The 12,632-nt window shown below is 35.9% G+C and overlaps 1 protein-coding gene across 1 annotated transcript; it reads left to right on the forward strand.

The window, feature by feature from the left end:
* The first annotated feature begins 3,287 nt into the window (after window positions 1-3,287).
* Window positions 3,288-8,502, forward strand: LOC132369543 (olfactory receptor 8B3-like). The gene is given in 4 exon segments (XM_059929223.1): window positions 3,288-3,891; window positions 3,894-4,152; window positions 4,154-4,198; window positions 8,250-8,502. Coding segments are annotated over 4 exon segments (1,161 nt in total).
* Window positions 8,503-12,632: the final 4,130 nt, after the last annotated feature.

Raw genomic sequence — 12,632 nt, forward strand, 5'->3', positions numbered from 1 at the left:
ATGATCAAGCGAGATTTAACCATGGGATGCAAGGATGGTTCAACATACACTAATCAATAAATGTGCTATACCAGATTAATAGAACGAAAGATTAAGATCATATGATTATTTCACTAGATGCAGAGAAAGCATTTGACAAATTTCAACATCCTTTCATGATAAAAAAAAAAGGGGGGGGGTGGATTGCAAAGGGAGATGAGTATACTTTTGGGGGTGAGGGAAATGCTCTAGATCTTGACCATGGTAGTCTTTATATGACTGTATTATTTTTGAAAGTCACTGAACTGTACTCTTAAAATGAGAGCATGTTATTGTATCCAGATTATGCCACAATAAAACTGATTAAAAAGAGAATAAGAAGAGCCAGTCTGAACTGTGATCTTATATCCCCTGCCCCTTAAACATTTTCCATAAATAAATCAGATTTAGTTTTGCATTAAACAAGAACCTAGTAGTTTTAAAATTACTACAGAAATTTGAATAAATGTGGGTTGTATAAAATGCAATACAACTCAGCAATAAAAGGAGCAGACTGTTGATACATGCAACAACTCGGATGGACTTAAGGGCATCATGCTTAGTGAAAAAAGCCAGTTTCAGAAGTTATATATTGTATAGTTTCATCCGTTGTCTTCCTAATGACCCAACTATAGAGATGAAGAACAGGTTAGTGGTTGCCGCAAGACAGATGAAGGTGGGAGGGGATAGGTGTCACTATAAAGAGGTAGTGTAAGGGAGTTCCTTTATGTTAGTGGAAGAGTTCTGTATCATGATGGTGGTAGTTACATGAATCTACACAAGTGATCACATTACATAGATCTACACACACACACACACACACACACAACAGAAACACATACTGCATATAAAATTGCTCAAAGCTGAATAATGTCTGTAGTTTTGCTATTATACTACAGTTGTCGAAGATGTCACCATGGTAGGAAGCTGGGTAGATTTCAGGGGACTCTATCCATTATTTTTGAAATTTCCTGGGAATATATAATAATTTAAAAAATTTTTTAAACTTAGATTTTTTTCTCATAAGCATAATCATAAGCTAATACGTACATAGGAATTTTAAAGTCATATTTCCTTGTAATAGAAGCTTATTTACAGTGATTTTTCTTATAGATTTGATTTTAATCTATTAAAAGCATATTGAATCAGAACAACTCAAGGTAATTGAATTTCCATGGAATCATTTTTATAGTAAATAGTGTTTTATTAAACAATAATCTCTGGGGTTCCCTGGTGGCGCAGTGGTTGAGAATCTGCCTGCCAATGCAGGGGACACGGGTTCGAGCCCTGGTCTGGGAAGATCCCACATGCCACGGAGCAACTGGGCCCGTGAGCCACAATTACTGAGCCTGCGCGTCTGGAGCCTGTGCTCCGCAACAAGAGAGGCCGCGATGGTGAGAGGCCCGCGCACCGCGATGAAGAGTGGTCCCCACTTGCCGCAACTAGAGAAAGCCCTCGCACAGAAACGAAGACTCAACACAGTCATAAATAAATAAATAGAAGAACGTGAATTTCTAAAAAAAAAAAAAAAAAAAACTTTAAAAAAACAATAATCTCTGAAATCAATTAAAAAGATCCTTTGGTTTATGTCTATAAAATTTGCATAAACACTGATTATTTAAAGAGACTCAACTATTATAAAGGGCCATAATCAACTTTTCTGAAATGGTCATATATCTTTATGAACTTAAATTTTTGAAACTAATGTTACCTAGAATTATAATTAGTGAATTTTCAATGACATTAATTATTTGCATCTTTATAAGGGACAGCAGAGGATCCTTTCTCCTATGCTCTGGGGAATGTATAATCCCTGATGGGAAATTAACACTTACTGTAACAATTAGGGTGTAAACACAGACACATTTCTCCCCTGCAGAGCGTATCATGATGGGAAAGTCCTGGGGGACCCCTATACCTGAATTTCTAATCAGGTCCAAAAGAATTATAAGCCTTAAGCAAATGCTGTGTGCTCTATGACACTGTGGTTTAGATGTGAAGCCTGTGGTTTCCCTTCATGATCTCTTAGTAAATTTATAACCACAAGTTTGATCTAAATCATAGACTGACTCTTGGAACATTCATACTGTGAGATCTATGCTATGACTTTTCCAGGGAAAGAGGAAGATTCTGTGACTACATCTGCTCAGCTTTGATATCTCCAAGGCCAGTTCTTCTTTCAGGACAGTGGAGGTAAAACACACATAAAGGGTCAGCACTGAGTTCCCTCAATGGATGGAGAGTGAGTTAACCAAGTTTCTATTTTTTGCCCACTCCCTCTGTTGCTGAAAAATGAGAAGTATTTATATTGAATAACAAGAAACTCCAAAGTCTGGAGCTCTGACTCTACTGCCTGTATTGTTCTCAGCATACACTCTGTGTTGACTCCATCTTCATTCTGGGAGCAGGAGAACTGTAGCAGTTCCAAGTGACAAATCCAGACAGCAACATCAGAAGAGATTTGTGGTTTTTTCTAAAATTTTTTTATTGAAATGTATAAACAGAGGAAAGTTGATATATCATAATAAGTATACAGCTTGAAATGTTTTCACAAATTTAATAACTAACTTAATCAGCACTCAAATTAACATTTCTCATTCATGCCATCCTACAAAACCTAGGAAAGCACATCCACCTTCCTTTATTCATTCGCTGTCCAGCTAGGATAGAGCAGAGGAGAATGTGTGGAAACACTGGAGTGTATGGTTAAGTATAAAACTTAGGTTACCAAGGTTCACCTCAATACCTGTTATCAATTATTAGCTTCCTGGATTCTTATAGTAAAGTATCTGAAAACCTTAGAGACTATGAGAGACTTCCTGGTAGCAGAATATCTGTATGGTCTCTTCCCTGTAGGGATCTTTCTTGATGGTCAAAACAGGGGACCTGAGGTACCTAGTAGGGTAATGGAAACATGAGTAGGAACTAGGAAATGATGAATCAGATGAATAGGGGGGAGAAATGGGGATACATTCCCATATCTGAAGCCCATCAGCAAGTAGGCTTGCTCCTCAGCTACCCCATCCCTCTATCTTCTCGTAAGATAGAGCAGTTGTTTGTCACATGCAGTTCATGCAATGAAGGACAGTGATTTAAATGTTGAGGGGTGTGTACCTTCAGACCTTATGAAGCAAAGGAGGACTTATGTGATTTCTGCCAGTCTGAGTCTCTTTCACATAAAGCTCATATAAAAGAGAGTCTGTAAGGACAGAGCTGGGTTCCCTATTGATGGAGTTTTCTTCCATTCTCACAGATTTCTGAAGTTAAGAATGCTGGCTAGAAATGACTCCTTAGTGACTGAATTTATTCTTGCTGGATTAACAGACCATCCAGAGCTCCAGCAGTCCCTCTCTTACCTGTTTCTAATGATCTACATTGTCACCATGGTGGGCAACCTAGGCTCGATCATTCTTATTGGTCTAAATTCTCACCTCCACACCCCCGTGTACTATTTAGTCTTCATCCTATCCTTCATTGATCTCTGTTACTCCTCTCTTTTCACCCCCCAGATGCTGATGAACTTTGTATTCAGGAAGAATATCATCTCCTATGTTGGGTGCATGACTCAGCTGTTTTTCTTTCTCTTTTTTGTCATCTCTGAGTGCTATATGTTGACCTCAATGGCCTGTGATCGCTATGTGGCCATCTGTACTCCATTGCTGTATAAGGTCACCATGTTCCATAAGGTCTGTTTGGTGCTATCTTTGGCTGCGTATGTGATGGGGTTTACTGGAGCCTCTGCCCACACAGGGTGCATGCTTAGACTAACCTTCTGCCATGTTAATATAATCAACCATTACTTGTGTGACATCCTCCCTCTCTTCCAACTCTCTTGCACCAGCACTTATGTCAGTGAGGTGGTAGTTCTCATTGTGTGGGTATTAATATCACAGTACCCAGTTTCACCATCCTAATTTCTTACCTCTTCATCCTCACTAGCATTCTTCATATCAAATCCGCTCAGGGAAGATCGAAAGCCTTCAGCACCTGTAGCTCCCACATCATTGCTCTTTCTCTTTTTTTTGGTTCAGCAGCATTCATGTACCTTAAATATTCTTCTCCTGGATCTATGGAGCAGGGGAAAGTTTCTCCTGTTTTTTATACTAATGTGGGACCCATGCTCAGTCCTCTGATTTAGTTTGAGGAACAAAGATGTCAGAGTTGCAATGAGGAAATCCCTGTTTAAAATCCAGAGGAGAGGGCTTCCCTGGTGGCGCAGTGGTTGAGAATCTGCCTGCCAATGCAGAGGACACGGGTTCGAGCCCTGGTCAGGGAGGATCCCACATGCCGCGGAGCAACTGGGCCCGTGAGCCACAACTACTGAGCCTGCGCGTCTGGAGCCTGTGCTCCACAACAAGAGAGGCCGTGATAGTGAGAGGCCCGCGCACCGCAATGAAGAGTGGCCCCCGCTTGCCACAACTAGAGAAAGCCCTCGCACAGAAACGAAGACCCAACACAGCCATAAATAAATAAAAATAAATAAATTTTAAAATCCAGAGGAGAAACATGTTCTAATTACAAACAACAATAATGTAAAGACATTCAATTTTTATTGTCTTTCAAGATGATATTTGTTCATAACTATGTCCTACAGATTGTGTTATATGTGGTATAATAGACTTGTCTCATCACTTTCCTTATAGCTTGTCTCACTTTTCCTACGTATCTCTTGCATCTTGTACCAGTTTCCTAAATAACTAGTAGCATCTTCATAAAAGGAAAGTATGATTTTTTTCATACTGTCTTTGTCTCCTGGGCTATTCCTAATCTGGACAAATATGGTGAGTTTCATAAATACATAAAGTTAAAATTAGAGCTTGCTGTTCTAGACACAGAAGTGCCCAAACACTGCAGAATAATTGTCTTTTAAAACAATATTGTTCCTGGTATAGGAAGAAGGATTCAAAGAAATGTCTTCATTGCAAATTGCATATATAGCTTAAAGTAGGATCAGATCCTTCTGATGTTATCATTTTGTTCTATTTTTCATACCAATTTTCCTTTTATTATTATTATTTTTCTTGTTCCCTTTGAAAATGGCCAAATCTGTTTTACATGCCACCTGCTTCTGAGACCCTCTATAAGGCAAATGCCTTTAATATTGAAGAGAATACATATAACTCCACCATTTATTGCCAAACATGGAATTAAGAGAGGATGATTAGAAGAATAATACATATGTATCTCAGGATCCCAGTAAGCATAATGGGTGGTTTATTATAAAATTTGTGTTTATTACTCTCTAAAATGACACCAGATATTTTGAAAAAAGCATATGGTTTTACTGTCAATTTTGTTTTTTATCACTTTAGGAAAATACTACACATGGTGTTAGGAGAAACATTTTAGCCATGTTTCACTTATCCAGTGAAGTATCATGAAAAAAGTTGTGTATTAATATAGTAAACCATAATCCTAGCAACATTTTTTGAACTTACTTAAACCTCATCTCACCAGTAAGACAATAAATATATTTACCTAGATGCTTCTCCCTATAATTTCCCTGTTTCTCCAGTGCTTTTCCCATTCATATATTTAGAGTATCAAATATAGTGGCAGGTCAAAAATATTCTTGTTGAATTGGATTATCTTGTTTGAATAATAATAAATTTAATGTTATAAATAATAATTAATAAAATATAGTAATAAATGACAAAAAATAAGTCAGAAGGAACTTTGGGGTATAATTTCTTTTGAGGAGTAAAGTGTGGCAACCATAGAGAGGTGCTGCTGACTCCCTTTCAGTAGAGCCACCTGTGGGGAGCATCATTGACTGTCTATAGCCAATACTCCTTTGGATCCACCATAGTGTTCAGGCAGAGTCCATGCTTACTCTAAGATGGGCTCAGCCAATGGCTTAGCATGGTGGGTCATACCGGCCTGGACAATTTCTGTGTAACGTGGATCTCTTCTGATAGGCAGTCTTTGTTTAGGGACTTCCTATCATCCTATTTGAGATTTTTTTGAACTGCACTGTGGTCTGAGGTTTTCCAACCCAATCCTTTCTTCTCTCTCTCCTTTCGTAGGTATCACACTTTCATCCTGGTCTGAAGGCTTTCTCACTGACTCCCACTCATTCCCATTTTATCCTTCACAGGCACTTACCACAATAAATGTCTTGGAAGTCTAATCATTTCTTAGCATCTGTTTCTTGGAGAACTCTAAAATGACATAGAGGACTTAACACTAACTGATTTTAAACCTTAGTTTTAGGATATGTTAATCAAGACAGATTGGTTTTGTTATAAATATAGATAAATCCATGGGACACAATAGAATATTCGGAAACAGATCCTCACTTATATAGTTGATTGATTTTTAACTGAGCAATTGTGTAAATCTGTAAGTAAAGAAAAATCATTCTAAGCAATTGATGCTGGAAATACTAACTACTCATGAGGAAAACAATGAACTTTGATCTCTACCTCACATCATACACAAAAATTAATTTTAAATAGATCAAAACTATACACATGAAACTTTAACATAAACCTTCTAGAAGAAAACATAGAAAAGTATGTTAGTGTAGGCACAGATTTCTTAAACATATTCTGGAAAGCACTAAATCTAAAAGAAAAAAAAAAAAGAGAAAATGAGTTTCATTTAAATTAGAACATCTGTTTATCAAAAAAATATTTATAGGCAAGACACAGACTGGAAGAATATTTGCAAAACATATATTTGATAAAGGTATTGTATCCAGAATATAAAATGTATCTCAGTGATGAAAACATCATATCATATATTGGCAAATGATTTGAAAGACACATCCCAAACGAACATATGTAAATAGCCAATAAGCACATGGAAATGTGCCAAACTTGGTACACCCCCTTATGTATAGTAAATAGCTGGACAACAGTTCCTTAACAGCTGTAGTATCCTCCCTCACTTTATTGCCCATACTTTGCCCCTTGAGTGGCTCAAGCACTTGTCAGGCCTTCTTCTTGGTCTCCCTCCATGTTGGACCTTGCACCTTCTTGGAGCCTCTATTGCAGAGGTCCAAGCACCAGCTGTGGGGCATCTCCAAACCCTCCATTAATCCAAGCATCAATCCTATAGAGCTTCTCCTCTGAGATTCTAGAATCTGGTTATGCTTCTTATTCTTTCTGTTTGTTCTCTCAGTTCTGGGTAGCTATTTTTTATAGGTTATTAGTCTTTATGTTTTCTCTGCTTCATCTTTTGCTCTTTCCTCCTTGCAATGTCTATATATCCAATTATCTTTTTAAAATATCCTCCATGGGAAATACATAGTATGCTGTTTTTTGACTGGAATTTGAAACAGGGAACACCTTTCATGTGATTTTGTTGGACGGACTTGCCCATTTCACAAGACATATCCTGTCTAATTAGCACATGCCAAACCCTGATGACAGTGATTAGTCAGAAATAGTCATTTGACTACAGTCTTTTCTGCCAAAATTATTTAAACAAACTTTTCTACTTGTAGTTACTGAATTGGTAAGATTAAATCTAGGGATTCTAGTAGTCCTGTTTTCACTACACGGGGAGAGTTCATCTGAGGTTAAAATGCAGTAGAACCAAGCAGACAAAACGTGTGGAGAGAGACACACCTCCATGAATGGTTGGCCCTGTCCAGCCAAATAAAAGGCCATGTATATTCATGACTTACCAGTTTCACACCCTTTTTGGGATTATGTTGGTTTATGTAGGCAAAATATAGTTGCAGGCATGACACATGCCTTGTAGTCTGAATGTGATATCCAATTTCCCAGCACACTCTGCTGGCAGTATGAGTCAGTAAAATGCCTGGCTTGGTCTGTGAATCAACAGACTTACTTTACAAGTTGACTTTATATTCTTTTGATCAACGTGGCAAAAATGATCATTTAAAATTATTAAAATCAAAACTCATAAAAAACTAAAATGATTAAAAATTCAATTGTGTTTTAAAAATAACTATAATTATAGAACTCGAAGTAAAAATTTTTTCAATATATCAAACATTTTTAAAACACCTTTAGGATATTTGGAAGTATTATGTCCATAACTTGATGAATTTCTTGAAGATATAGGTATCTTTATTATCCTTCTGTATATGCTTCATAAATACAATTTTAATTGGGAAAAAAGTTTGTTTTCTTCATGCGGAATCCCCAGATGAATTCACATTAAAGGCATCGAGCCTAGAGTATATCCTAGACAGATGCTCTCGGAAGGGTAAGAATAGAATGTGTCTGACGTGATGGCATATACCGTACTTTGGCCAGCATCAAGAATGGTCAGCCAAGGGAGGCACTCACTGCTCTATTTCAACAGCCCAACCAAAAAGGCACTCCACCACCTGGTCACCAGCTACAGCAGCCACATGCAGAGGGGACAGTGCCTGTGGTGGACCAGAGTCCCACAGGGCTGCTGGGGGAGTCTGTTTCAGGTGCCCAGGAGCACAGTGCTTGGCCTGTGGTGGACGCCAGGCAAGGAGTCCTGATGTTCGCAGCTCCAGGCAGATGCCCTAGTCTCTAGCTCCCCATTTCACGTATTTCTGTCCATCTCCAGCCAATTTATCCTTTTCGTGGCATCTAAACTAGTTGAAGTGTGATTGCTCTAAGAATGCACAAGCCTTCTGCAAATTGGGTTTCTCTGTTATTTTGAAATATTTGAAATGAAAAAGCGAAATTAGTTCCAAATTTGTTGAACATTAAATTTGTCAGTAAAAAGAAAATAACTCACATTATTTAAATATGATTTCAACGGCAAAGTATTAAATGGTGGTAAGAATGATCTAAACTCTACCACTTATGCATACAAAATTTCTCATTGATGATGATTATAAAAGAAATTGGAGATATAGTCATTACAAATTCTTGTTCAAGAATTGCAAATAACTTTCAAGCACAAAGCCTGTTAACAAAGAAATTATATTCCAGAAGCAAGTACCAATTTTCATTTAGAATTATGAGTATATTTTATTTGGGAATGTTATTTAATAAAAAATGATAAATCTCATTTAAGAGATATTTCTGATGTTTGAATAATTTACATTATTATAGTAGGTAATGAATATATGAACTTTTCTGATTTTACCATCAAATATATCCTGAAAACTTCATAATACATACATTTGCAATTTAATAAATAATGCAAAATTTATGTAATCACAAACCAGTTCATAAAATATTGTAGAATATTTTATTCAGTATTTTTAGCTGTTTTGAGTGAGTGGTAGACCCAATAGCCTAGTCCAACAATACCAGAAATGACAGTTGTTAAATAGCTTATTTAGTCAACTTTGTTCTCAAATTAGATTAGGTGGTAAGGGGGCATTCACTGTATAGTGATACTTTAGGTGGATGTCTTCAGCTGTTATGTCTTCAAATATTTTTCTACCACTCCTCCTCTCTGCTGTCTGGGACTCCAATTACATACATATGAGGTTACTCCAATTACATAATATGATGTCTTAGGGCTCACTGATGCTCTGTTCATTCTTTTCTAGGCTTTTTTTTTTTGTCTCTGGATATCATTTTGGGTACTTTCTATTGCTATTCTTTAAGTTCACTCACCGTTTCTTCTGATGTGGTGTTAACTCCATTCAACACATTTATTTTTACATAAATTTTTTATTTTAGAATTATTTTAGATTTATAGAAGAATTGCTAATATAATACAGGGAGTTACTATATATTTCATATCTTGTTCCTCTTGCTATCTTACATTAGTGTGATACATATGTCACAGTTAGTGAACCAATATTGATAATTATTGTTAAAGTCCATACTTTATCCAGATTTTCTTAGTTTTTACCTAATGTCCCTTTTCTATCCTAGGATCCCATTCGGTATACCACATTGCGTTGATTAGTCATGTCTCACTGGGTTCCTCTTGGCTGTCACATTTTCTCAGACTTCCCATGTTTTGGATAACTTTGACAGTTTTGAAGAGTATTAGTCAGGTATTTTGTAGAATATCCCTCAATTGGGATTTCTAATGTTTTTCTCATACTTATTTTTGGATTATGTATTTTTTTGGATTTGGTGTATTTTTCATTTCACACATTGTATTTTTCAGATCAAGGAAGTCAATGTGGGCCTTGTCATGCCTTGACATTTTTTTCTTGAATATATAGAATATATTAATAACAGCTCTTTTTTTCTTGTCTGCTAATTTTAAAATATGTTATTTTCAGTATGTTTCTACAGATTGAGGTTTTTCCTCATTGTGGATTGAATTTTCCTGCTTTTTGCATGCCAAGTTTTAGGCTGGTTTTTAGTTGGATTTCCTGTTATTTTAAACAAGAAATGTTGCCATATTTTTAAACTGAAATAACTCATTTGTAAATTTTTTATAAGAAAGAAAAAAGAGATTGAAGCTTGGCTGTCACTATTGGTGATAGAAACACAAACACACTGTAATAATTGGCAGGGCTCATGGAGCACAAGCTTAAACGGGAAGTGATTAATGTCCCAGTTGTATCTGATTATTTTTTTTCTCGGTTTTCTTTCTTTATGTCAACTTCATTGAATTTCCCCAGGTTGGAGACATGGATTCAATATAAGTCAGAATATTCTTTATGGAAACACCCAAGCCCAATCCTATGTAAGACTACTGACCCATCTGGTCCAGTATTAAGCCTCTAAGGTTGGTATGGAAAGGTGTGGATTGGCCTACCCATACTGATAGTAGATATTAGAGATGTGTTACAAAAACACAGACTAGTTTTCCATAGTAAGTCCTGAGAGATCTACTGAACAATATATTGTTTAAACTATTGAGCTGTATAAATTTTTATACAAATAAATTTTCCTTATAAAGTTTTATAAAAACATTTCAAATTATATTTTATGAGGCCTAGTTTACATACAGTAAAATATACAAATATGAGGTCTACAGCTTGATGACTTCTTACCTAAGTATAAACTCATTTAATCACCACCCAGAAAAAGATACAGAACATTTCTATGACCCCAGAAATTTCCCTTATGTCACTTTCTAGTCAGTAGACAAATCCCATGCACCAGTTGAGGTAACCATTGCTCTCATTTCTATCACTTTAGAGTAATTTTGCCTGTTCTTTAAAATCTTATAAATAAAATCATACTGTTTATACTCTTTTGAGTCTGCCATCTCCGTTCAACATAATGATTTTTGTATTTCAACCATATTGGTGCATGTATCAGAACATAGTTTTATGAGAAATATCTCATTGAATGTATTTTCTGCAATTTCCTTATCTATTCTCTTATTGATGGAAATCTGGCTATTGAAATAAAACCTCAGTGAACATTCTTGTACAAGTATTTTTTTTTGACATATGCACTAATTTCTCTGTATATGTGATAGCTGTGGAATGTCTGGATCAGATGCTACATATGGTGCAACTTTACTAGAAAATACCAATTTGTTTTCCAAAGTACCTATATAATTTTACTCTTCTAACAGCAGTGTATGAAATTTCCAGGTGTTCCACATCCACATGTTCACTTGGTATAGACAGTCATTAATTTTAGCCATTCTAGTGTGTATGCAGTGGTATCTCATTATAATTTTAATTTACATTTTCCTTAGGACAAAGGATGTTGAGATACCTTTTTTCAAATTTATTAATATTTGAGCCTGTATTGCTTCTTGGAATGATAACTTTAAACCATTTTAAAATACATATTGGAAAAAAAGAAATACAATTGTCTGTGTTCTCAGATGACATGATTGTCTCTGTAGACAGTCCCTCAAAATTGACAGCAACAACTACTAAACAAATGAACAAAAAAACCTCTTGGAACTAATAAGTAGCTACAGGAGAGTCACAGGATACAAAGTTAACATACAAAGGTTAATAGCTTTCCTATATACCAGGCACCGGATGATTGGAATTTGTAATGGAAAACTCAATACTATTCATATTGTCACCCCACCCCTACCCTCCAAAAAGAAGAAATACTTAGTTATAAGTCTAACAAAATATATAAAGGATCCATATGTGGAAAACAACAAAACTCTAATAAAAGTAATAAAAAAATCTAAATAAATGGAAATATACTCCATGTTTGTGGATTAGAAGACTCAATTATGTTAAGTTGTCAATTCTTCTTAACTTCATCTATATCGTCAATGTGATCCCAATCAAAATCCCAGCAAGTTTTTGTGGATATCAACAAACTGATTCTAAAGTTTATATGGAAAGGGAAAAGACCCAAAATATCAAATACAATACTGAAGGAGAACAAAGTTGTAGGACAGATACTGTCCAACTTCAGGACTCACTATAAAACTACAGTAATCAAGTCAGTGTGGTAGTGATGAAAGAAAAGACAATGGATCAGAAGAGAGAACCTGAAGTTGACCTACAAAATATAGTCAACTGATCTTTGACAAAAGAGCAAAGGCAATCAATGGAATAATGGTAGTCTTCTTCACAAATGATGCTAGAAAAATCAGATGTCCATTTGCAAAAACATGAATTTAGACACAGACTTTACACCTTTCAAAAACAAACAAACAACAAACAAACCAGAATCTAGGACCCCACCCCAGATCTGCTGAATTAGATCTTGCCTTCCCATTTTCTTCCTGACACTTGCAGATTTAACGCTTTCCATTATATATTTACATTTAAAAATATATTATTAGCCAGTGATTCCAGATGCTTGCAGCAG

This window comes from Balaenoptera ricei, chromosome 8 (assembly GCF_028023285.1).
Source record: "Balaenoptera ricei isolate mBalRic1 chromosome 8, mBalRic1.hap2, whole genome shotgun sequence".
Classification (NCBI taxonomy): Eukaryota; Metazoa; Chordata; class Mammalia; order Artiodactyla; family Balaenopteridae; genus Balaenoptera; species Balaenoptera ricei.